At 36.3% G+C, this 27,820-nt stretch overlaps 2 protein-coding genes across 2 annotated transcripts in view; both read left to right on the top strand.

The window, feature by feature from the left end:
* The first annotated feature begins 491 nt into the window (after positions 1-491).
* Positions 492-21,223, top strand: prkcdb (protein kinase C, delta b). Its single transcript, XM_016538904.1, has 16 exons — positions 492-613; positions 11,108-11,234; positions 11,395-11,661; positions 12,799-12,964; positions 14,005-14,036; positions 14,307-14,392; positions 15,403-15,532; positions 15,629-15,729; positions 15,938-16,025; positions 16,568-16,692; positions 16,773-16,946; positions 17,585-17,676; positions 17,795-17,857; positions 18,376-18,703; positions 18,795-18,923; positions 20,257-21,223. Exons 2-16 carry the CDS (start codon positions 11,126-11,128, stop codon positions 20,413-20,415), a joined length of 2,049 nt encoding a protein of 682 aa, XP_016394390.1. The 5' UTR covers positions 492-613; positions 11,108-11,125; the 3' UTR covers positions 20,416-21,223.
* Positions 21,224-23,294: 2,071 nt separating this feature from the next.
* The window catches only part of LOC107728609 (scm-like with four MBT domains protein 1), a 10,516-nt gene continuing 5,990 nt past the window's right edge, over positions 23,295-27,820 (top strand). The window contains exons 1-2 of the mRNA XM_016538842.1: positions 23,295-23,401; positions 26,638-26,695. Of these exons, the coding sequence (XP_016394328.1) occupies positions 26,671-26,695 (25 nt within the window). The 5' untranslated portion in view covers positions 23,295-23,401; positions 26,638-26,670. The remainder of the gene's footprint in view (positions 23,402-26,637; positions 26,696-27,820) is intronic.

Below are 27,820 nucleotides of genomic sequence, written 5' to 3'. Positions count from 1 at the left end.
TGTTTTGTCCGTGCCCATTCCTTGTGTTGGTGCGGGGCGGGACTAAATGGAGTTCCCAAAGCTAAGGTTTCCTTCAGGAATCTCCCGCCTTCAGGTAAGGAAAGCACCAGGTCAACTAAACCAGTCCAGGGGCAGTTAAATGAGAAACTTGCATGTTTATGTGTTTTCCAATAGAAAATTATGACCTCGATTGTGCACACCTGATAAATCTTTGACCATATGACATCACAGAGTTTCTATATCTCTCAAAGACATTATGAACTCAAAGCCTGAGTAGGATAGATAGATAGATAGATAGATAGATAGATAGATAGATTGATTGATTGATTGATTGATTAAAGGGATAGTTCACCCAAAAATGAAAATTCTGTCATCATTTACTCACCAAGTTGCTGTCTGTCTGTCTGTCTGTCTCTCCCTCTCTCTCTCTCTCTCTCTACCTACCTACCTACCTGCCCGACGTCACTCCTCCAGTATTGTCAAACCCCAGACACAGACAGTGAGCGGGTAAATACTTCCTCAAACACGGCGCGCCGCTCATTCTGCTCTCAGCTTACACAGCAGCAGTGAGAATCAGAGACGAATTACTGAAACCTCTCGGACTTTGAAGTTGGTAAGTTTTGTGCTTGGAACTTTTCACTTTTAGTACGCTTTGTGGGTACTTACAAATCCGCCCATCGGGAGCGTAGAAATGACAGACATGTATAACATGAAACGTCCACGTTGTCCGCCAACAACCAATAGATTTCGTGCATTTTCGATGTTTGTCTATCGGTCGCTGCGAGCATCTAGCGACACATATCCAGCAAATCTATTTCTGATTCAGTGGAAACAATTCTAGACATTTAGTAACGAGAGATTAGAGACGCTTTTTGTTTTAACAGGAAGTCGTTTAAATGTTCAGTAGCCTATCGTGTGTTGCCAAACATTCAAGTTCAGGAAAAGAAACACTCAAAGCCTGAGTAGGATAGATAGATAGATAGATAGATAGATAGATAGATAGATTGATTGATTGATTGATTGATTAAAGGGATAGTTCACCCAAAAATGAAAATTCTGTCATCATTTACTCACCAAGTTGTTTCAAACCTCTATGAGTTTCTTTCTTCTGTTGAACACAAAATAAGAAATTTTGCAGAATAACCAAACACTTCATGGTAGCCATTGACTTCCTTTGTTTTCATAGCTACTGCCAACTGTTTGGCTACCAACATTCTTCAAAATATCTTCTATTGTGCTCAACAGAAGAAAGAAACAGGTTTGGGACAACTTGAGGGTAAGTGATGACAGAATTCTAATTTCTGGGTCAATTCTTTAATTTATAAACAGATTAATGCATGGACAGAGACAGACAGATAGCCTAGATAGATAGAACTTGATATATTCTTTTTTTTTTTTTTTTTAATTCGGCTTAGTTACGCTGTACAGATACGCGGAAGCAGCCGCAGCTGTACTTTTTTTAAACAGTGTTTCATAGAAAGCGCTGCCATAGTTATGTAAACACATAGAAAGACCAGACTTACAACTCTTTCCCGCTCCGGCTCCTCCATACTGTGAAATATACACAATTTTATAATGTGTGTACATTTAGTAACGTAACAGTAACTGTTGGCCTACTGTACGGTCTTGTTTTTCAAGTTCTTTGAGATGGAGATAGAGATAGAAACTAACTAGTCTTAATGACAATGTCTTATTCGCTTATTAAAAATAATAGATAAAATAAACTGCGCCGGATTCGCTTTCACGAACGTTTGAGAAGCGTCTTAATCGTGGTTTCCATAGTTACCGCTATGGCTAGCAAGTTCTTCAGAGGCGTTTTAGAGGCTAGAGGTAAAATATATTTAGTTTTCCTACCAAGATCAGACTCAAACCCATTGGTTAAAGCTGTGCCATTTTTCTAAAGCAGGTTTTTTTTTTTTGCGAAAGCAGTATCTGCCACCACAAAATGAGCAGTGTAGACTATTGTCTCTGACAGTATTTACCAAACCATTCAGTATGACAACTGTTCCTGCACGATCTGTCCATCCACCCTTAAAAACAAACAGAACATGGGGAATATCTGTAGGTCTCGTTGTGTGAGATGGTGGTAATGCTTTGTCATTTTCATTATTTTTGTTTCTAATTTGTACTAAAATTAGAGTACACTTATATACTAAAGTGTACTAAAAACTTGCATATTTGCATTGCGTATACTCAGGGAACATTTGCAGGCTGAGTACTACTGTACTTTTTCAAATCTACAGAGTTGTTAGAACAATTATAAATGGCATATGTATTGTTTTTGATTATTTCATCCTGACACTTTAGGCATGCACCAAAGTTGAAATAGACAACAATAATTATTTTTATATTATGGCCAATAGCCAATATGATGGCCGATATTAAACCAGCTTTATTAGTTTTGATGTGTCATGCACATGTGTCTGGTGTTGACACAGCTGTAGGTTGTTTACGGTTGCTAAGAAACTTCACAAACTGGTGCACAGAATTCAACTAATGTTGAATATTTCAAACATAGTGCATCAATTTATATTTGTTTTAAATGTTTTCTTTTTACCTCAAGTTTTGTGGATTGCTTATTACACTTTACTAGACTTAATATTAATCTGTTAATACCCATAAAATTAATAATTAATAATACTTGTTGTGCATTCACCAAGCTTCAAATACGAAAAGTGAAAGTTTAAGAGTAACCTATCAAAAGTTCAAATTTAAAGTTGAAAGTTTGTACTGCATATAAAACATTTTGAGCCAAAATTTCAAAGGCAACTTAAGACCAAGAAAGATAATAATATAAATAAAACTAATATGTCAATTTTGATCATTTAAAAAAGTTGTCCAGTTCCAGTATGGTCGCAGATATATTGCGCATCCCCACTTAAAATGCATTGAAACTGAGCTTCTCTTTTTTGATTGGCTACACTGCATTGCACCATTTTCTTACTAACCACAGACTTAATCATTTTTAATCTTTTCTTTTCAAGCACACACGCACAAGCCACCATATTGCACCATTTTTTTTTGTTCTTTCCTCTTTCACACATTCTCACTGGGTGTTTTGTTCTTGACATTAACCAGAGACTCTAGCAGTTTGTCTCTTTTGTTTCATTGTATAATGAATGCTTGTATGTCATTAGTCTCTACTGTACGTCCACAACCTGTACAGTGAACCGAATCAACACATTGTTCTCAGCCAGAAGGCACATGTTAGTAAAGGTCTTAATCAACAACATGCACCTCTTCTAAATTATTCATCTACCAAACTGCAGGGGAGAAGAATGTAGCGATGATGGTGCGAGTCCACATGCCTGTCAACAGAAGTGTTGTTTCTGTAACGTGCACGACAAGCAAACACCATTAGGAGTGTTTAAACCTATCATTGGCTTTGTTTTGAGTTTTTTTCCATCATAGTGCCTCCGGCAAACACAAATACAGCACAAAGTCAGTTTTGTATAGAGGCTCAGAGTGCAACACCCAACAGTATTGTTTGCTTTCTGTACATTTTGCATGTCGTTACTCATTTTTTCTTGTTGTATCGTTTTTTGAACGCACAGCAACAGCAAAGGTCTGTTGCGTACTTTTATGTTAGCGAGCACACAGGCCGCTCTCTGTTGGTCTTGGATTAATGAAGCTTTTGTGAAGTGTGCGCAAGGCAGAAATGGACACCGCTCTTATTGCACAGACAGACAGAGGCAAGCTCAGCTTCACCTTTAGGTCGACATACCAACATACACACATATATATATATCTGTGTGCATGAATTCTTGTCCAAAACACTGCAGTGAACGGATTTGAGCCCTAATATGGCACACACACACACACATTTGTAAGCAAACTGGCAGTCACACAGTAAGCCCTGTTTCAGAGAGGAATTGGCTTTTCCACACTAACCTTGACCAACCATTGTGTGCTTTTGTGTGTGTGTGTGTGTGTGTGTTATAGGTGAGAGCGAGAAAGACAGAAGCATAGGGTCTCTTGTTTCTTAGCCTAAGGGAAGAGAGGGGTGAGAAATCAATGCTACACTAAAACGAATGTCACATGGCACTCAGCACTCATCTGACCTTGAAGTCACTGATCTCTCACTCTCCATGTTTCTGTCCCTCACTCTGTCACTCTCTCAGCACACAAATGCTTCCTTGATGTGTGTTATTTTAACCCACTAACCCTATGACATATGCGTAGAGAAGAAATGGTTTTGTGTGGGTGTTATGCAACACTCACACAATTACATTTTTGTTTTTGTATCCAATGATCGGTAACTGATTAAACTCACCTGCAGACATTTATAGTTAATTCTAGATCTCGCTCACAAAACGAGGAATGCAAATTGTTATTTGTATTTACTAAAAAGACTAGATTTTCCAGTTTTAACAGGATAAGCATGTTAACACTATTTACCTTTTTAATGGACGTTCCTTGTCTTATTGTGGATGATTTATTTATGCATGTTAATCCAAAGAAAATATTTGTGCTTCTTAAATCAAGGTAACACAATCTTTCTCTGAAATGTCAACTGATGTTAATGATATAGCGAAAAAAAAATGCATTCAGGTCTGGCTCCATTCTGGTATGTAAGATTTAATTTTCTTATTCTAACCTCGATTAGATGGATAAGATCAAGTGAAGCCCTTTTCCTTGCTGAGTGTGAACCTTGTTTTACTTGAAAATAAAACTGATCAAAGGTTTGGCATCAGAAAGATTTTTTTTTTTTTTAAGAAATTAATTATTTTATTCGGTAAAGACTCATAAAATTTATTAAAAGTGACAGAATTTTAAAAGGTTATGAAAAAAAAAATTCAAATAAATGCTTACTTTCTATTCATCAAATAATCCTGAAAAAAATATGATAAATAAATATAAATATATTTTTGCTAATATAAAAAAATATCAACCATGTTTAACATTGATAATAATAAAAATGTTTCTTGAGCACCAAATCAACAAGTCTCTTTTAAAAATATACCAAAAAAAAAAAAGCTCTCCCCTCCAATCACCTTGTCATATAGGAGCCACTTTTTACAATCTAAAAAGGTTCTCGATCAAGTCTGTCCCTTTTTTTTTTTGTACATCCTGTTTCACATTACTGTGCTACATTATGAAAGTAAAATGGATTGCAAACACTGTTTTTTATTGACTTCAAACTGAGGATTTCGCATTGCTTAGCTGTATTATGAAGACTGCAATGCACAGAGGGAGATTTTGGGGAGCTGGGGGATTATTTTTGCTTCATGTTAGCAAAGTACAAACAGCAGCATGGTGCCTTTAATTCTGACAAACACAGCTGTATGTGTGTAATTCCACGAATACATATACATTCACAAATGTGGTTATAGAAAAAGGCAACCGCACCATCCAGACTAACAGGTTTCTCCGTGTGCTCTGAATCATGGCTGCCCTCTTATAAACTTTCAGATTCTCTGCACCATGTTCACATTCTTTCTATATCTGTACTTGTGGCAAATTTCATTTCCCATATGTTCATTCCACACCATAGCATGACCGTAGTCTCATTTTCCGACATAACCTGTTTGTTTTGTTCTGTACTTAAAGTGACAGTCTACCCTTTTTCATGCCTATTATGAAATGAAAACCATTGTAATGAAAGATCTTGCAGTGCAAAGCAATTTCTAACTCTACAACAGTGTCTTATTTAGGGAAAAACAGCTGTGTTATCTATCATAAGTACACAGCATTCTCTAGACTAAAATATATAGTTGTCAAGCCACTCAAAATAGTTCAATTGTTTTGTTTTTTTACACTAACAACAACCATTTTAAGTTCAAATGTGTCTTTCTTACCAACATATCTTCTCCAGTGATCTAAGATATAGGATATAACTCTACTTTTATGCTTCAAATTTAAGTTTCACTTTCAGACTTGTGTGCTTTCTGCATTGAAGGTGAAATGTGTTTTTTTTTTCCAATGGTAAAATGCTTTCTTCTAGTCTATTCATAAGTTTCAACCTGGTCTCCATTTGATCTGTTAAATAATGAGATCATCTGAAATATATGTGCATGTTTTCAGCCCAGTATTGAGCGAGAACAGTTTGGAGACTGTGTAGGAAGTTCAGAAAAAAAGCGAGCGAAGCAGCTGTCTGGTGCAGGACAGCGAACAGAGCGAGTCTTTTTTGCACTACACACTGTAATTCTCACCAATTACTTGAACACAAACACCCGCACACTGAGACAGAGCTCCAGAACAGACACAGCCTGTGTGACTTGAGACTAATATCACTCAGAAAGAAAAACAGAATGTGTCCAATAGATAAAACCAGTGAAAGGTCAGAAACAATAGAGCGAGAAAATGTAGATATTTCATGCTTTCAATCAGTATGATCAGACTTTTAAGCAGTGAAATCTGTGAATCATAAAGTTTTACAAGTTTTAAAAGTGAGATCAGTAACAGTGCTTCTAGTATCTCAAATGAAAGCCCAATGTGTTTACCTTTATCTCAATTAAACGTGAATTTGTAAAGTTTATAATGTGTGCAAGAGAAGGAATCAAACAGATAAATGTTACTTTTTGAGTTTTCATTCAGATTTTATGAACACTTCTCCCAGACTGCTATTGGTTGACCAAACAGAAAGTTCCATCCCAAAACTACGCCATTGGTTGGCTGGTTTGTGGGCCTGTTAAACAAAGCTAGTTCAACAAACTAAAAAGAGTTTTAGAGTAGGATTAGAATTGATAGAGTTGACTACCCTTACGAAAAAGAAGTTTATTCCAGTGTGCTATTAGTATGCTTCTTTTAAACTAAAAATAGGAAAGTATACTTTTAGTCTACTTTTTATGTACTTCTCAGAAATGGGCTTTATGTACTTCTCAGAAATATACTTAAAATTACATTTAAGTATACTTGACTTATACTTAGAAAAAGTCTAAATATATTTCAGCTATAATTGTGGTAACATGAATGAATAAAATGTCGACCAATTAAGAGGTTATAATTATGTCTCAAGCTTTGGGGTGTTGATCGACTTTATCTACGTTTTGATTATCATTCTGAATCCAATTCATAGTCTTTTTTCAGCTTTTTGTTCAAAATGTTGTTTATTTATTTTTTATTTATTAAACTTATCCACATTCAAGTGTTTAAAAAAAAAATATACTTGAACTTTACTTAAGTATACTTACTAAAATAAACTTGAACTATACTACTTTTTGGTAAGGGTAAACAAATCCAATCCAGTTTATATCAGGCTCAGCTGTCATGTCAGGAGTTTATAACTCTGGAGCATGTACACCTGAAAATGGGACATCTGCAGTGAACAGCCAATCATCCGAAACATGGAGAGCAGCAGATTGATAGCCACTGAAAGTGCCTTCATGAAAGAGGCTACTGGCTGCTCAAACAAACAAAACAATCCTGCATCTTTCGTCTGTTTTGCTTTAGCATGTTGGCTAACTTGAGTCCAAGTTCGATACAAGTGTCCAAAAATGACTTTTTTCATATTGTACAATGTACACATTATACAACAGAATTGTTCTTAGTATTGGAATATAAATTAGCAACGATAAAGCAGAGCTGATGGTAAAGCATTCAACTCACATTTGTTAGGTGTCTTCAGTGTGAGCAGTACTCTATACAAAAAAAGAGTAAATGGTGGGGGGAACTATTAATTAACTAATTTAAAGGTGCTGTATGTAAGTTTTTGACTCTACTAAAGCGTAAAAATACCATAATATGTTTGCAGATATTTAAGAAACATGCTAAGTTAACATACTTGTTTATCTGAAAAACAATGCTACAGTTATTCTCCTTTGAAAATGTGCGTTCGGGGCGGAATGTCAGTCTCTGTTTTGGTTTGTAAAACCCGCCCACTGCCGGTTTAACCAATTGTATTTCGGGACCCCGGGTTGCCAGTTGGCGGAAAACACAGCGTATTTCATTTAATTAATCGTCAAGTGCGCTCGTTCCTGTTGGTGTCATCAGAGGGGCCGGGTGAAAAAAACCCTCTCCAATATTTTACATTTGGACTGCAATACCTAGTTCAACCACTCGGTGTCAATCCTACATACAGCACCTTTAACTCAACTAAGAAAACATCAGTTGCATTGGTCTTCATTTTTTGTGTGTGTGGGTAATCTGATCATAATACATTACTTCATTTGTTAGCACAGAAGCATGGTGGTTACCAGTTTTAACATCAAAAGAGTTAAATGTAGTGCCATGCACACATTACCACACGTCTATAGGCATACCAGAGGGATGTGTGTTAATTAAGCAGCAACTGGTCTGGGTGTGAGGGAGGTGACCTCTCTTGACAGATTAATGGGCCGCTGAGAGAACTGAGGCTACTGAAAAGATACACACACACCGGACACACTTATTCATTTCATATTAAAATAAATGACGAAACCTTGTAGTAATTACGTGTTTTCTGTACACTTAAAGCATGATTTGTAGGAGTGATGAATGCACTACATTAGTAAGGCTGTCAGTCTTGTATTTGAATAGATTAAGGCTGATGACACACGGGGCAACTTTTTGAGCAATGTTGCTGGGCAATTTTGGCTAATGTTGCCGCCAACGGGCAACCAGATGAGACACAGGGCCCACGACCGATCAAAAGTTTCCAGATGGGCATTTGTTATCCATTCTCAATGTGAAAGTGCCCAAGCAACATTGCTCAAAAAAAGTTGCTGGGCAAAATTGCTCAAAAAGTTGAGAAAGGATTGAGAATGGATAACAAATGTCTATCTGGATACTTTAGATCGGTCGTGGGCCCTGTGTCTCATCTGGTTGCCCATTGGCGGCAACATTGCCCAAAGTTGCCTGGCAACATTGCTCAAAAAGTTGCCCCATGTATTATCAGCCTAACAGTCTGGATGTTGAGCAAGCACATTGAACTTCCAGTATGTTGCTAAATGTTTTCTTTCTTCCCTCCCCCTTTCTAGTTTTTCCTCATTTTCTCTCCATCCCCTCCCTTGCCGCATGGGCTAATTTTTTCCACTCACTCCAGGGAAACATTTTTTTCTGTAGTCATATGCATTTAAGTGTAAGAGGTTTATGTTTGACTGAGTGTTTAATTAGTTTATATGAATGCATTTTTTGTCATATTATGTGTGTGTGGTCCCAGATTATCCTTAATCTTTCTCACTCTCTATCTATTATAGATGTACATGTTTGAATATACAACACATCATCACCATGTAGAATAGAGAAGATAAAAACAAATATCACCAGATTTTTTTCCCTTTGTATTTGAGAGTTTGTGTGGGAGCTTTTAAAGCTGGTTCCAATTATCTCAATTTACCATTTTATGATGATATAATTCATGGAGGATTATATAATTTGTGGAGCAAGGCTCTGTCACAACCTTCAGCAATTATCTAAATGTACTCTGTATCAGTATCAGTATTTAATAATGTGTTTGACACAGATTTAGTTCAAAACCATCCATTTTTAGGACAATTTTAGGGCATGCAGTTTCTACGCTTGAGAGCATAATATCAAAACTACAGGGTTTCCTAATGAAACCTTGTGGATTAACTTTTCGTTATCATTTGCTTTGACTGAGATGCCCACATACATGGCCTCTGTCATTTTATGTTGTTACCTACACAGACTTACATTTCTGTTGGCCTGTTCTGCAGTCATTGTCACTCAACTGAGTGGATTCAACACTTTGTTGGTGTGGAGCCACTGGCCTAAAACTGGCAGATCAGCAAATGGATACATCTCGATTAGTGTCTCAGTACTCCGTCATGGGTGGTGTCACAAATGGTCCCACTTCACTTGCTCTACATTTTGTCTTTCAGCAATCAGTCATGAAGCAGAGATAAAGATACTCAAAGCTGCTTCATCTGCTTTCATGTGCTTCAAAGCTGTTTTGTTTTAAGATAAAGTGTGAATTTTTTCAGTTTTAAGCACTTAATATGCAACTACAGCACGAGTAAGTCATTTGTAGGTTGATTTTCCTGAAAAGTATGAACACTGTGGTTCTGTGGCACTTTCAAAATGTTGGTTTGAATTTGGGGCGGAGCTATCTGTTTGTCTGACCAATGACGAATGAGTGGTGTGTTGAGGAAACCTGTTTGATAACAAACAATTTTTGAAAGTACATTTTGATCTTGTTAGTGCTGCATACATTTCTTAAAAACTATTTCAATAAGTAGAAGGTTGGTGACAGATTTAATAAAATTGCACTTGCAGTTTGTGTTTTTCATTCACTTCATTTTCCATTGTGTTTGTGTGTCAAGTGTGTATCTGAGCTCTTAATCCCAGTGATTAAACTGTGAAACCAAGTAAAGGTCTGCAGTTGGCCAAGTGTGCCCCAGAATCCCGTCAAAGCTCTTTGAGCCATTGTGTGTTCAGTAATTCCAGCAGGAGAGGGGTGGGATTGGAAAAATAACACATTATTTAGCTTCTACTCTACAATTGTGCCTATTAGGAAAATAAAACTAGCTAGTCAGCAGCAGTGAAAGTAATGTAAGCAGAACCATTAAAAAAAAAAGTCGATTTCACAAGTATTGGCTTTTCACAATAGGAAGCTGAAGCAATAATCCTGAAACTTTAGCAAATCTTGAGGGTTTTATGAATAGTTGTTATGGAAAATATTATATATACAATACCACTCAGCCTCGCCATCACAGCAATATAATTACATTTAAAAATATATTAAAATAGAAAAGTTATTTAAAATTAGATTAATATTTCACAATATTACTGTTCTTACAAAATGTTTGGTCAAATAAATGCAAGCAAAACCTGCTATTTTCAACTTTTCTGAGGTTTTTGTGTAAAATCCAAAATATTCAAACGTTGGAGTCCAATAAATGTGCTTCTGTTTTTAATTTTAGATATTTTTTTGTTACAAATTACTGAATATTCTCAGCATAATATCAAAATTACGAAAAATGCGTACATTTCATAATTTCTCCACTGTATATCAGAAAGAATGAACTGATCACACATATCATGTTTGCTCGTCTTTTAATAACACTGCATTATATTTCTTTGCCTATCACAGCATATCTCTAAACAGTGTTTTGTCAAAGCAAGTGATGTTTCTGCTATTTATGAGAAAAAACTTTTCTCTGAGTGAGAGATGTCTGCCGACCTCCAGCAACCTATGAACCTCATCCATTTTTTCTTTTGTATGTAGGCAGAGTGATATCTCACCATGGCTCCGTTCCTGCGGATTGCCTTCAATGATTTTCAACTGGGAGACCTTCCCCCTATGACAGAGCAACCATTCTGTGCTATCAAGATGAAGGAATCCCTCAGCACAGGTCAGTGAGGCTTTTAAACAGAGCAAGGTACAATTCACTTTTTGTGATTGTCTACAAAATATAAACAGTATGCGGTGCTGCCTCAGAATTTGGCATGAACAGGGTAAATTAGGAAGCATCATAATTTCATTAGCATTTCTTCCTCTCTTTGTCCACCCAGAGCGGGGGAAGACACTGGTGCAGAGGAAGCCTACTATGTACCCTGCGTGGAAATCCCCATTTGACGCACACATCTATGAAGGCCGTGTCATACAGGTGGTCCTGATGAAAACGGCAGAGGAGGCTTTGTCGGAGGCAACGGTTGGGGTCTCTGTCATTGCTGAGCGCTGCAAAATAGGAAATGGCCGTGCTGAGTTTTGGGTCGACCTGCAACCTTCTGGGAAGGTGATGATGTCTGTCCAGTTCTTCGTAGAGGGTTCAGACCTAGGTAGGTACACGCAAGCGTATATACCGTTCAAAAGTATAAAGTTGGGGTCAATACGATTTTGTAGTGTTTTGAAAGAAGTCTCTTATGCTCATCATGGCTGTGTTTACTTGATCAAAAATACAGTAAAAACTGTATTTTGAAGATATTTTGATATATAAAAAACTGTTTTCTAATATAATAAAAACTTTGCTTACAGTCACTTTTGTTCAGTTTAATGCATCCTTGCTGAATAAAAGTTTTCATTTCTTTCAAAAAAAAAAAAAAAATCTTACTGAACCCAAACTTTTGAAAAGTAATAACGGTTGTGATTTTCCCAAAACTTTTTTGCTTTTATCTATTTTAATAGATGACTAGATGAATAGAGAACTTTTTTCTGATCCAAGTTAGGTCCTGATTAGCAAAAACTAATATTTTTAAAACCTTAATTTAAAACTATGGAAGGCCTATTTCTATAAGTAGTGTCTACTCTATTTGCTTCCCTTTGTTCCACTCTGGTTTTCCCCTGTTTCTTTAAATTCAGTCTTCTTTTTTTCCATTATCTCACCACCCTCAGATACCAGCTTAGTCCTGTCAGCTGGTATCTGTCCTGTCTTTGCTTACTCATGCATCTTACTCATATTTTCATGCTGGTCCTCTTTCTGGCATCTTCCATAGCAGATTTGCTTTTTGTATCTCACTGTTTACTGTACGAATGTTTATTGGATATTGTCAAGACTTGTCTTTAAACTCAACAATAGTTGGTGTCAAATATTGTGACATACACTCTGTGGCAACACACAGAGGGTAAAACCATCAATCTCAACCCATGAGAGTTTTTTTTTTAGTTCTGTTGCTCTTGGCAGGAAATGAGTTGATAGTGATTTATAAAAATTCTGAAGGCACCATAAACAGAACAGTCATTATGCACCATATAAATATGTTTAGTATATTAAAGCCAGTGGAACTAATAAATATCCCATTGGCATATTTATTCCAGATGTGAAAATTCTGACAATTCTGACAATATATAATTTTGGGTGAAATATCATATAGCAATGTAATTTCATATTGATGTGCAAGTAAAGTTCATTTCAATTCAGTAAAAATAAATAAATAAATGGTCTATTTCAAAATACCCTGTTTTGACCTGCTTTGCAGAATTAAAGTCCTCAGCGACTAGGAAAGAGGACGACGGTGTTCTCACAATAAACAGGAGGAGAGGAGCCATCAAACAGGCCAAAGTTCACTTTATCAAGAACCACGAGTTCACAGCCACCTTCTTCAAACAGCCTACCTTCTGCTCGGTCTGCAGGGAGTTTGTTTGGTTAGTATATAAATACTAGTATATAAATGTACATAGTGACAGTAAAAACTGCCATTTAATAACCAGATTTTGGTTTCAGAAGAATTGTGTCACTTTTGCCGTTATGATGCTAGGCTGTTGTGGGTGGTTGCCATGGCTTTGGTAGTACATTTTTTGGGCGATTCTAGACCAGAAGAGCCCAAGTCTTATGATATTAAATATGACATTGTGGACTGGTCTCTAGATATGGCTTATAACCTTGTACATAAATTTTTTTTTAAAGTTAGACACATAATGAATTTTTGGGGTTAGCTTGTTCCAATCCATCCAAGTATTAGCAACAGCAGTGCTTGTTAATGGATGGTGGTAGCATAATGGTTTGGGACCTAGGCTGTGAAAGAAAAGCTTGCAGGTTCAATACCAAATTGGAATGACCCAGAAACTTACAATTTACTGAGATTACAATGCAGCTCTCATGTGCCCTTAAGCAAGGTGCTTCTCAGTCAAAGTGACGCATAGTCCATAATTGGTGTACTATAACAGGTTAGTCCAGGGAGACAGGATCCAGCGAGTCAGTCAGTCACTTTGTATGAAAAAATGCATCATAAATAGGCAGTAACTTCACGACTAACATTAGATGCAAGAAAACATTAGTTCATCACTATCAGAAATCTAAAATGATTCAAAATTGCATCTCACGTAGGCATAAGTAATCTTAAGCAGCCAGAAGTCTGGCAGCAATAATCTTAGTGTGTGTATATGTGTGATTGTAAGTCATAGTATTGGATAGCATCTGTGTTTGTGGATTTTCCTCTGATATTTCAGCCGCCTCAGCAGAGTCCCTCGGGCTGTCTCCTTCCTGTGCAGTGTGAGACAGATCGCTATGCCTTAGTGCCTTGTTCACGCTGCATACAGTATATAAATGTATGTGTTATAGAGAGTCAGTGCTTCAGATTCTCCCTAATAAGAGTTATACATTTATACCATTTGTGTACTAACAGTCCATTATTACCCATTGTGTACAAATATCAATACTCCAACACACTCTTTTTGCATTCCAGGGGTCTCAACAAGCAGGGCTACAAATGTAGGCGTAAGTATCTTCACAGCTTTCTCAATCTTTTGTAGACACTCCCATCTGGTTCTCAGTAAGAACACACATTATACATGTTAGTTCCGATTTGTTGTCGTTTAATGTTACATTTTGACCTGATTTTTCTATGTGGCACATAAATGATCCTCCTGTGGATTTAACATAATGGGCGCTTTGAAATCTATTTTTTGTAAGATATTTTGTATTATTAAATTAATTAAAAGGTAATTTGCACACATTACACCTTACTGCCCCCTTGCTCTTTTCCAGAATGCAATGCAGCCATTCACAAGAAGTGCATTGATAAGATCATTGGAAGATGCACGGGAACAGCAACCAACAGTCGAGATACAGTGGTAAGCATTAGTGTTCTGAACCTCTGACACAGAAACACACTTGATCAACAAGGGGTCCGTGACCATGAGAGGGTCCAAAGCGGTTCTGAAGGGAGGCCGTCAACTGTTAGAGGATCTGAAAACATTATTAAGTAAAAGAATACTTACTTTTACAATATTACGTTAATTTATTTGATATACAGTATATTGTGTATATAATGTATCATGGTTTCCACAAAAATAGTAACACAGTAATATGTATCAAATGATACTGATAATAATAAAACATGTTTCTTGAGCACCAAATCAGCATATCAGAATAATTTCTGAAGGAGCATGTGACAAAGTCTGGAGCTGAAAATTCAGCTTTGCCTTCACACGAATAAATTACATTTAAAAATATATTACAATAGAAAGCAGTTGTTTTAAATTGTAATAATATTTCACAATATTACTGTTTTACTGTATTGTTTATCAAATAAATGCATAAATGCAGCCTTGATAAGCAAGAGGCTTGAGACTTGTAGTGTGTGTGTGTGTGTGTGTATATATATATATATATATATATATATATATAAATTGTCATGACTTTGCACTGTAAATATCATAACAAAGTATCTAAATGCATTAATATGCTACTGCATGCATCTCTCTGATGCCAATCTTAACTGTTTTGGGTCAAAATTTAACCAGGACTTATTAAGAGAAAGAAACATTCACTTGAAGTTCCAAAGGGCTGGACCTTCTGTTTCCAACACCAATAGCAAACTGAGCAAGGATCAGAGTCTGTCAGTAATCAATAGAAGGCCATGATATTGTAAAAGTGTCGCAAATATGTTGGGGTAACCAAACTAAACACTGTAAAGCCTCTCTGTAAAGAGTCTCTGATGGGCAGTGGGCAGCTCTGGGATCTATGTGGCTAGTAAGGACCTCTTCTGGAAAGGGCTCCATGAGGCGTTGTAGATGTTGCATCTGTGCCCACAAGCATTTCGATTCAGTTTGGTGCTGATGGCCTGTTTGTACATCTGCAGTTTCAGAAGGAGCGCTTTAAGATTGACATGCCACATCGCTTCAAGACCCATAACTACATGAGCCCGACCTTCTGTGATCACTGTGGGAGTCTGCTGTGGGGAATGGTCAGACAAGGCCTCAAGTGTGAAGGTAAGAACGATGTTTTATTGATGATTGTCTTTCATCTGTTTTTCCCTTTCATTGTCTTTTTGTTCATATCTAATGCAACTTACTCTCTCTGTCCAGAATGTAGTATGAACGTTCATCATAAATGCCAGACCAAGGTTGCCAACCTCTGCGGAATCAACCAGAAGCTCCTGGCTGAGGCTTTGACTCAAGTTAGCCTGGTAAAGGATTCAACCAGTCAACCTTGGCTTTTTTTCAAGACATTTGCAGTAACATTATTTTATAAACCTAAAAGATTACATTATTTTGGGGTTTTCATGGGTTCATATGTAGCAGCATCATGCTGTTCTCTGCATCAGTATGCAATAAACTCCCAGAAATAAAGCAGACAAAATCTAACATGCTTACTATTTCATTGATTGTGTTTAGAAATCTTCCACAAAGCGTCCAGATCCCACTCTGTCAGAAATTGGAATCTATGAAGCCATAGATAAAAATGTGCCAGTGGACCCTAGTGGTGAGTTTGAATTACTGCATATTTCCTACTGCATTATTGGTTTCCTTGGTTTTGGTACCTTAGTTTAGCTTTGATTTTATTTGAATATGAAGTGGCCCCAAAACGTATTCGGACAATTATGTCACATTTAAAACTTTAATAAAAAAAAATGAAAATGAAAAATGAATTCAATTAAAATTATTATAATTATTTTATATATATTTTCTGTTTTCATTTTCATTTTAGTAATTTTGTGGTGTTTTTTGTCATTTTTTATTTATTTTTTAATTTATATTTAGATATATCTATATCCAAGTTTGTATTTGTTTTTATTTCACTTTTAGTTATTTTAGTATAAAGTGAAAGTAAATCAAAGTAAGAAATGTTGCCCTGACAACTGACTAAAATAATACAGGTTTTTATATATTATTTTATTTCAATTAACATTTTTTATTTTAAATACCAGCAATGTTTTAGTTTTATTTAGCTATTTGTAACCTCGTCTTGTGTTTATTAATGTGTGGCCATTGGCGTATATGTATATTTGTGTTTACAAATATTAGCGGAGGGCTCTCAGTATGGAAAACTGTGGGACGATACGACCCCTCCCAGCACCACCATCACATCTCGTGTCTCCATAAGCAACTTTGTGTTCCACAAGGTACTAGGCAAAGGCAGCTTTGGAAAGGTAAGAAACACACAGTATACAGATTTCTGCACTGTATTGTTATGAAGTCCTCTCTTTAAACAATTCCCATGTGCTGTCAGGTGTTGCTCGCTGAGCTCAAAGGAAGGGGAGAATATTTTGCTGTAAAGGCCCTGAAGAAGGATGTGGTGCTTATGGACGATGACGTGGAGTGCACAATGGTGGAAAAAAGAGTGTTAGCATTAGCCTGGGAAAACCCTTTCCTCACACACCTCTACTGCACCTTTCAGTCGAAGGTGAGCGTGCTTCCAAATAATAACGTGTTACAGACACTACCATTCAAAAGTCTGGGGTCTCTTTAATTCAGCAGAGAGCTACTGATGAATATGGAATGTGGTTGTGCAAAGTGAAATATCTTCCTGTCAAATGACGTAGATATATGGTTACAGTAAAGCAATTGCAGGAACAAAGCTTTGTTACCATTATCATGATGTATGCCGTAGAACTCGTTCCCCCCGTTACACATGCTAAGTTTGCGTGACTGTCGGGATTTGATCAGCTCACGTCAGCCTGCTTGGCATGTGTGAGGGACCATAGGTTTGACATCAAACATTATGAGAATGACATGGAATATTGTAAACACAAAATAACAGGTTCTGTTTGAGATCTCATGCTATATCATGAAATTACAGCTTTGAGGAATAGCTTATCAATGTGTCTGTGCAGTCTGGAAATGTTTTGAGGGGAATAACACAAAATATGAGTGCTATGTGAAATTGCCTTGCCGTCAGCTTTGATTTTCCTTGTTTGACAGGCTCACACAAAGATCTAACCAAGATAATTTGCTTTAGAATGATGTGTTGTTGTCATTCTTTCCAGTAAAATATATTACTATCCACTTAATAATGATGATGATCTGTGTGTTTATCAATAGGAGCACTTATTCTTTGTGATGGAGTATCTGAATGGAGGAGATCTGATGTTCCACATTCAGGATAAGGGCCGTTTTGATTTGTACAGAGCCACGTGAGTGATGAATGATCTTTTTTGCTGTAGCATATCTATATTGTTTATCTTCCGTAATCAAGAAATAAGTTTTTTTGTGAAACAAAAGTGTTTTGGTCAAATCTGTTTCTTGTCACAGGTTTTATGGTGCTGAAATCATCTGTGGACTACAGTACCTCCATTCTACAGGAATTATATACAGGTAAAATGAGTGTTCCTTGTTGAAGAAACTCTTATTTTGATTATTTGAATTCTTTTTTTTTCAGTGAGATTGAGGGTCAATCTAATATTAAATGTCTAATAATGTCTAATGTCAAAAATGTATCACAATTTACACAATACTATTAAGCAGCACAACAGTTTTTTTAACATTGATAATAATAAAAATGTATCTTGAGCACCAAATCAACACAGTAGAAGGATTTCTGAAGGATCATGTGAATGAAGACTAGAGTAATGATGCTGAAAACTCAGCTTTACCATCACAGGGAGAAATTACATTTTAAAATACATTTTATTGCATTATAATTATATTTTACAATATTACTGTTTTCAATTTTGTATTTCAAGTTTGTGATTATTTTTATTGTCATGCACAAGTAATTTAGCAGAAAGTTGCTCTTTTTCATACAACGAAAATTACCAAACCAAAACATGCCATGAACGTCCATATGAATTACATTTCTCAAATGGACCATGTCTGTCTTTCTGTCTAATCAGAGATTTAAAGTTGGACAATGTGATGCTGGACAAGGATGGACATATTAAGATTGCAGACTTTGGGATGTGCAAAGAGAACATGCTTGGAGAAAACAGAGCAACCACATTCTGTGGCACACCAGATTATATTGCTCCTGAGATCCTGCTGGGACAGAAATACAGTTTCTCTGTGGACTGGTGGTCGTTCGGCGTGCTGCTCTACGAGATGCTGATTGGCCAGTCGCCATTCCAGGGCGATGATGAGGACGAGCTGTTTGAGTCGATACGCATGGATGTACCTCACTACCCACGGTGGATTACCAAAGAGGCCAAAGACCTGCTGGAGAAAGTGAGTCTGACCAATTGATTTATCTTAATGAACGCTGTCAGTACTGATGCTTTGTGGAGTCATTCAATCTGTGTCTTTTACATTTTCACAGTTATTTGAACGGGATCCAACTCGACGGCTTGGTGTTGTGGGAAATATCCGTGGACACGCTTTCTTCAAGACAATCAATTGGCCTGCTCTGGAGAAACGAGAGGTGTCTCCCCCATTCAAGCCAAAAGTGGTACGATTCTGATATGATTTGATTTACTATTAAAAATTGTTTTCCTTAATTGATATACAGCTGGATTTGAATAAAATGTAAATATTAGATGAAAAATTTTAAATGCTTCCTAGGCTGAAATGAAAATACATTAAAGCTAAATATTTTTAAAAAATGACAAGCTTAAACTGAAATTAAAATGAAAACTAAATTATGAAAAAAAAACACAAATTCAAAATATTATATATACTATAATAGTGTATAAATAATACTAAAATAACACTGCTATGAGTGGTGTTAAGAGAGGTTTGACCTACATGCAGAATTCATTTTACAGCTGATTTCATTGCACGATTCAAAGTAATGCAATATAAATGTAAATAATGTGAAGCTTATTGCTGTACTTTGAAACAAAAGGCCGTAGCAAAATATCTGTCATAAGCGTTTAGCTAATGTAGTGCTCATGGCTGAAAACTTGTGAAGAAGTTAATGATAAACCAGTAACCTTTGCCTTATCTGTGCTCTAATTGATGACATTACAATAACAGGAAATCTCTTTTAAAGAGGTTGTATCATGTCATGAGCAATCCAGTTTTCCTTAGTCTGTTGAGATAAGAGTAGGATTTACAATGGAAAAAATGCTGTAACTTTCAGAAATCAAAACTTCCTCCCCAGTCCAAGTGGACAGTTTATTCAGTAAGTTATTGACATCAGACAGACAAATAGTACACGTCATTTACAGTATACGTCATCAATGCCTATTTGGTATTCAGAAACTTGACTATTACCTGTTATTTCTTCTTACTAGTATTCCTAAACTGCTTACAAAACTTCTTTTTTGACTGTATGTAGCACCTACAACTCTGCATATACTTCAGTAGAATCACAGCATTAGGTGGCAGCAAATGTATTTTTTAACAGTGGAATCTTAACAGTTTGAGCAGCACATTAAAGTGTTGATTGTTTTGTGACTGTGATTTGTGAATGTACGCTAATTTTCAAAAGTTTGGGGTCAGTAAGACTTGAAGGAAATGTGTGCTTTTATTCATTCAGTAGGATGCATTAAGTTGATCAAAAGTGATGGGAAAGATATTTTTAATCTTACTAAAAATCTGTCATTTAAATGTTGTCAAAAATATTAAACGGCACCAATGTTTTGAACATGGATGATAATTAGAAATGTTTTTTGAGGACCAAATCAGCATATTAGAATGATTTCTTAAAGATCATGTGACACTGAAGACTTCTACCCACGTCACACCAGACAAAGAATGAAGTAGGATATGACCCCTTCAACAGTCTTGAAAAGTGACTTCAGGATTATTTTCTGACATCTCTCTTCCTCTACTTGCAGAAATCCCCCAATGACTGTAGCAATTTTGACCGGGATTTCCTCAGTGAGAACCCCCGTCTCTCTCAAAGTGACAAGAACCTGATAGACTCCATGGACCAGTCTGCCTTTGCTGGCTTCTCTTTCATTAACCCCAAAATGGAGACCATTATGGAAAAATAAGACATTCCGACCAGGATCCTCTAAACCTGCCCAACTCAAATCAAAACGGCGTATAAGAGCCAGGAGTTCAACCAGTGTTACGCTTGTTATACTTTCTGGATGGTCCAACTAGATAATGCTGTATTTATGTCTTCTTCAATCAAATGATCAAAACTTTGAATCAAAACTTTATTTGACGATGTACTATATTTGTTCTTGTAATATCTCTTATAAATGTTCATGTGATTAAATAATGCCCTTACTATCATACATCCAATCAGACAGACAAAAAAGGGATTCTAGAAACCCAAAAGAAAGGGACTGTACATTTTAGTCTGTATAATATGCTGGGACTTTGCAATTTGATTGAATAGTGGCCTTCTTAACACTCTTGAATCCTCCTTGTTTTCCCTCATACAACATTTTATTGTTAAACAGAATCTCATGCTAATGTTTGTTTGTTGGATAATTTGGTGGTTATTTTTTGTATCTATCCTTTCTTATTGATCTGAAACAAGTTCTACAGTGTAAGTTGTAATTATAAGATCCTGATTTTGCCAGCGTGAGCTGAGCGTGCACAGAATAGTGTTTTTTTTTTCACTATGGATCTATAATGGAGGTCTAGTGTAGGCGAACCTAAAACCTCTTCAATAATAACCTAGAAATATTAATGTCTTGCTAGACATATTGTTTATACATAGGGTTGCTTTTATGGTACTGTAATAGGTAGTATATTGGTGGGTGGAGGATATACATCTCCTAAGCAAGTGAGAGTATAAATATATGTATTTAATGTCAGTGTTTTAATAAAGTATGATACTGTATATAACAATATATGTATATTGTTCTGAACTGTTGTTGTTACTGGAGGTAATGTTCTCTTTTTCTTTTCGTTTTTTTACCGAATTTACTCCTCAGAACTCAACACCATTAAAGGTTTCTTCGACTTTAATTTTGACTTTACTGTCGTGTCGTGGCACATTCATTCATAAAGTTTTTACTATAGTAATCATAGTTTCTACCAAAATGCCATACCACCCCTGCCTTTAAAATAAATAAATAACCTCCCAAAGGAGATCCCATGTTTATTTAGGTTCAGAAATGTAGGTTATTTTGGTCATTTTGCTAAAGAAACTGACAGGAAGACGTTCATTCAGTGTAGCTAGCCTACTTTGCTGAGCCATCATCACCGTCCATCACAGCCGCTTAAACTAATTTGAAAAGATTGAAAGTAGTGCCATCTAGCGGAGTTGGGTTTAAACTGCATGTTAAGCCTCGTTTGACCTAAAGAAGCATTTCCCGGAGCATTTCAGCACATTCAGATCCACCGGTAATATGCGTGACTAAAATTTACTTTTGATGTTGAAGGGTCTTTAAAAAAGTTGTTAGTGTATTTTACACAAAGGTACCAACTATAAATGAAAGTGCAGACTGTCTTCATTTCACGTGAACATTTTTACATGGCGGGTGTAAACAGTCACATGACCAGAGCTGTTTAATTTCAGTTTGTCCCTTGGAAAGATGATGTCTGGGTCAAAGCTACATGAAAGGAAGCACGTAAAACATGTTAGTATACAGGTGTAACTGCCATATATGATACATCTAATATTATAAAGGTCTATTAATAGTATTAAAATGGCTCAAAATCATGTTCACAATACATGTAAACATGTCAGTGGTCACATGTTGGACTAGTGGGGAAACCCATTTTGAATAAAAGACTGATTGATTCACATTGTAAAACTATAGATTTCAAAAGTAAGAACAAATATGCATTTATTGTTTGATTATCGCTTCCTTTTAGGCACAATTTCTTGATAGAAATAATAAAATATGCTACATTTTTGTTTGCAGTTTTCTGATCTTACTCTGTATAGTTCCCAATAGTTATAATTTGAGACCAGGAATAGAACACATACTTTAATTTCCACAACTATTTTCATTAACCATTTTAGAAGATGCATACAGATTGTTTCATGATGAAAAATCACTTACTTATCTGAAAAAAAGTTATTGAATTGTTAAAAGATAACTGGTCTTAGAACATAGTTGACAAAAATGTGCATCATATTGCCAAAAGATAAGTGTGTAAAGTAAACCAAGACTATCAAAAGGTTTTAAATAAAGTAAATTAGTAAGAGGCTTTTAGTTTCTGTTTCTTTTTTCAAAGAGATAAGCCCTGTGTTATGGGATAAATTATTTAATCTATACTTTATGGGGACAAATGTCAGTCCCTGACCTGGTAATCAAAGCTCATTTATTTGAAATCTTATTTTAAAATGATTGTTTTCTCTCTGTTTTGAAATGTTGACCTAATAGACACCAAAATAAAAATGGAGATTTTGTTTAAAACAAAGTTTTTGAATCAAGCATTTTATCTTCAGTATGCTATACATAAATCAATCACATATAAAATGTAAAATCAGTGTTTCCACAGAAGGATCTAGAAAGATGATTTACATAGAGAAGCAGGCTGCTCAGCGTGGCGCAGTTGCGATAGATTCTGTTTAATGGTACGTTCTAGCCAACAAACACTTTACTGGACAAAACGACAGAGCAGGGTGGCAAACCTTGCATACAGAATTATTGATTGCATTCATCCCAATAACTTATAGAAACCAGAATAATCGCTAACCTCCGCGCAGCGAAGACCTGAACAGGTTATGACAGTTGTTAGCAACCGTTTAATATTGCGTCCCAGCGTTTTTATTGTTCAGTCTATGCACATTACAAATAAAAGCTGTAATAATCAACAAAAGTGCTGTATTAACGTTATTTCAGTGTTGTTTCGGTGGGACACTGTAAACGCTCTGTTCAAATATGTGGCAAGTTCGTCTTTTTAATCGCTGAAAGCCAACAAATATCAATCCCCGGGCTCGTGGATGAGAGGCTCGCGCGAGAGACGGCGCATGCGCACTCACACTTTGTGCCATATTGGAATGAGGTCGTGAACGACTAGGCGGAAAAAGACACGGCATCTAAAACCGACTTGAAAAACTCCTCACTGGTAAGAAACGAAATGCATTCCCAAATATTTATGTATTTTACCCTTTGCCCTAATCGACCTTGGCTTTAACGAGCGATTTTGCTTTGCCTGCATCTTTTTTCCCGTCTCCAAAAAAAAGGTGACTTGTGCTCGCTCGTATGAGTGCCTGGCTCTATTGCTTAAGCTATGACGTTTCAGTAACTTGACTTGGTTACAGGCGTTTTTAGCATGTGCACGAAATCAGCCGCACTCACATAAACAAAAAAGCCTCGCGAAACGGCGCCGAGAAAATGTTTCATGGCTAATAATGTTGAATTGCGCGATGTGTCTCTCGGAATGAAAGTTGCCTGATCGGCGTGAATGTATTAAAGGCTATTATCCAGTTATATGTAGCTAGCCGAACACACATGCGCTTGACCAGCGAACTATCATCATTCCTTGTTGGGCGATTTCTATGAATTACACTCACTAAATGAATCAAATTATACATCAGCTGTCGGTTCTATTTATCGCTACGTTACCTTCTAAATGGCGTTTATTTGGCCAGTGGTTATACATAACAATGATGCGTTATTGTGATTGTAGGAGCTCATGTTGTTTTGTGGGGGTTTAGTAATATTCATGTTTAAAAGACAAAGTTTAAAGAAATTTCAGAAATTGATGACGGTTTCATTCTCTGGCCGTGTTACATAATAGAAGTTGTGTTATAAGTCACCATCACTCCATTGTGAAGAACTCGCGCTCCCATTTGGCTTCGTTCTGTCATAAAAATACAGGGAAACATTATTTCTCATGTAGTTTTCACTATTAGATAGTCTTCAAAAATGAAAAAGGGGGATTTGGCTTTTGAACTGATCATTTGTCTAATCAAGAAAAATATTATTCTTATGAAAGTCCTCATTTTTCACAACAGTGTATAAGAATAACTCGCCAGAATGTCTCTGAACGAGGAGCAGACTGTGCTTTGTGCACGTGATAACGGTCACTGCGTCATTTGTCATGTTCTTCTTTCGTCTTTTTTCTTCATTTGTGTTCGTTGCCGTAATTCGCTTGTGTTTGTGTATATCTACGGTTCTTGATCAATGGAGGGAAGTTGTCTTTAGTTTGAAGTGATGGAGCGGCAGAGTTTGGCAGGAATGTGCTGAGGGTCGGTTCATAGACACACCAGAAATAGATTTCCGCTGTCCCGGGGTCTCCTCGTTCACTACGTGCATGATCATAACAGTAGAAGTTGTAAGTTTTTGTGTTAGAAATATAAAGAGTATGGCTTCATGTTGATTAATGGATGACACAAGTGGTTTTGAATCAAATTCTCATGTCTGATAGGCTATATGACATCCAAGGTTTTTCTCTGCATTTGACAAAGTTAGGCATCATTGCTATTTTTATTTACTTTTTTTAATCTATTTTTCCCATATGCTTGCCATTTTAAATAAACATTTTTTTAAAAAGGCAATCAGGAGGAGTGGTTAAGAGACAGCGATAATGATTTAGAACAAGCAAGTTTAATTACCACAGTAAATTCATGCTCAAAATTGTTTATAACACAAAGAATAACATAAAGTAGATTATAATAGCAGTGTTGTTTCCACATGATGTTATTTTACAGTTTTGGGACTAGTAGATTTCTAAACTATTTTGTTACAGACAAATATGAAAATATTATCTAAGTTTAGGACGGAGCACAAAAACGCTGAGTTACAGACAATGAAAACAAAGACTACCTTTCACTTGGTAGTCACCATGGTAACCATAGTTTCTGCCCATTTCCCATAGTTACTACATTATCTCTAGTTCTCTTTTAATAACCATACTACTGTAAAAATGAAAATGTTGTGTACTTCAAATAGATAAAGATGTAGTGTAATTTTATTTTTTATTAATTTTATTTTTAAAAAACTAGACTGCTAATTTATTTGCTTTTTCAAATTCATGTTTCCCATTTGTTTGGCATTTTGAATTAAAATGTTTAAAATGTGATGGTTGCAGGATAGTAATAATGAATTTAAAAAAGAAATTCATGGCACAAAATTAGCAGGTTAACTCCAGCAGTAGCGCTTTTTGTACTTGACATTTGTTTACATGGTTTAGAGACAAATATTATATCAACCTTTAAGACGCATTGCACAAAAACACTTAAAGTGTTTTAGAGTTGTAGACATTGAAACAAAGTGTTACATTCATCCATCATCTCGGTATGTTTTCTTACTGATTAAATAAAAAAAAATCGCTATGGTATTACCAACGACTTTCCGCTAAAATACTGTAGTTTCTACAATATGTGTAGTTTATTTATTTTATGCCCAAACAGGCTTATACAAGCGCCCACAGTTATTGTACTAACACTAAATTACTTCTTTTTTTTTTGAGCGGAAACTGTCGTTACCAGGGTATTTTTTATTGTAAGGGTAATTTCTTCACATAATGCTTTAGAGTTCAATTGATCTTCATACTGAGGGACAGCAACATGGCTTTTTAAACAGCCCTGGCTGCTCTTTTCAATCCCTATTCGAGACCACCATGACCCCCAGTACATTGTGTCCGTGGCCCGGGCTGTGCTCCGGGGCTCTGGGACGGTGCTGGAGTGGAGGGGGGTGGACTGAAAGAGTTGATCCCAGCAGAGCATGAGGGTCGTGGCCCGCCAACGGCTGTCAGGGAGAATGTCTGACTCTCTTTAATAGAGACGTCAACCTTCACAAAGACAGCTTGACAGCTCTGGGTGAATAGACAGAGTTAATGCAACTTTGGTAGCCATTTTCTTTCTTTTTGCATTTTAGAGAGATTGCATGTTGAGCTTGAAACAGAACTTTCAAAGTTGTTTCTGGCTTTTTAGTTAAGTTTCTAGTTAAATGTCTTCATTTTGGTGTCCCTTTCTCCATATATGTTGCATTATTAGAGTCTGCTGTTTAGGCGATATTATATCTACCCAACTTTTTCATTTTGCGAAGCTATATTGGGCATTGTGGTGCATTTTTGCTTCTCAAAGGTGATGTGGGGAGTCTGAGTGACAGAAGTGGCTTTTATCTTGGAAGCTACACACTAAGGATTCCTCCTCCCACTTACTTAAATGAACTAGGCTGTGTGAAATGTGGCTTGTGCAAGTCTCCTCATGTTTCTGCATTCTCTCTCACACACAAATACTTTTACAGAATTTCTTTTATATGAATTGTTATTCTAATATCATAATTCATCTCTCTTTGGTTCAGTGTTTGTTTTCCTCTCATTTGTTTTTTTCCCCTTCCTTATTATTCATGTAGAAACGGTTTGATTGTCCTCTGGGGGCTTCAGACATGAGCCTTGAGGCGCTGGAGTCGGGTAAGCTATTTATTTTCTTTCCTTCTGCACTGTTGCTAAATAATTTGAAGAAAAACCAAACTATAGTCCATTCTTTGACCCTGAAAATTATAGTATTGAGAGCTGTATTGCACATATGAAAATTGTACTGTAGGGCTGTCGCGATTCGTCGATTTTATTAGACTATTCGATTTTTAAAAATCCTCGACTTCATTTTGCTCGCGTCGACTAACCGGCAAAATACCGGATGTGGCGCATTTCACAGACAAGAATTCCATTGAAAAATCATAATTAAGCATATTTGTGAATTCACAAACGCTACGATTTAATTAATTATATGCAATGCCGTTCTAATACAGTATATGCGCTTTAATTATTTACATGCGTGTAGGTTAAGTACATGAGTCACAAAGCGTCTCCGTTCACAGTAGTTCCACTGGAACTGTTATCATTTACATGTGTGGAGCGTCTCAAACTCCATCTCTGCATGTTGTTGTGAGTTTGAGTTTATTATAACGGTCATCTGGGAACGCAACATGCGCCATTTCATCAAATTTGTAAGGTAAATCATTTATAAATCTACGCAAACTCAGGAGAATACATCGCGGTTTCAAAAAAAAAAAAGCTCAAACCCTCACTCGGAGTTTACACGTTTTGATGTCCACACATTCATTTAATTACAGTGGCTATAGCATTTCTGTCCTAAAGAAATAGCCAAATATTAAAGATTACGTGGACATTTGAATGAAATGGTGCTTGGTCAATATTAAACAAGGATTAGATCGGGAAGCAATGTGTAAAAACAATCGTCAGGCCGTTGGCGCCCTCTGCAGGCCTTTGTTGTAATGCGTAATGTACATTAGCTCTGTTGTTTATAATTTTTAAATATAATTTATGCATTTAGCAGACGCTTTTATCCAAAGCGACTTACAGTGCATTCAGGCTATACGTTTTTTACCAGTATGTGTGTTTCCTGTAAATCGAACCCACAACCTTTTGCGCTGCTAACGCAATGCTCTACCGCTGAGCCACAGCAACAAACACAACAACACAATTTTGTTCAATAAAACCATGTGATTTCTTGTTTTGATACTTTATTTGAACGAATTATTATTGCCTCATTGCTATTATATATGTATTTTAAGT

The sequence above is a fragment of the Sinocyclocheilus rhinocerous genome, unplaced genomic scaffold (genome assembly GCF_001515625.1).
Source record: "Sinocyclocheilus rhinocerous isolate Xijiao unplaced genomic scaffold, SAMN03320098_v1.1 scaffold757, whole genome shotgun sequence".
NCBI lineage: Eukaryota > Metazoa > Chordata > Actinopteri > Cypriniformes > Cyprinidae > Sinocyclocheilus > Sinocyclocheilus rhinocerous.
Note: the sequence above shows the minus strand (reverse complement) of the source record. Positions and strands in the feature narration are given on the sequence as shown.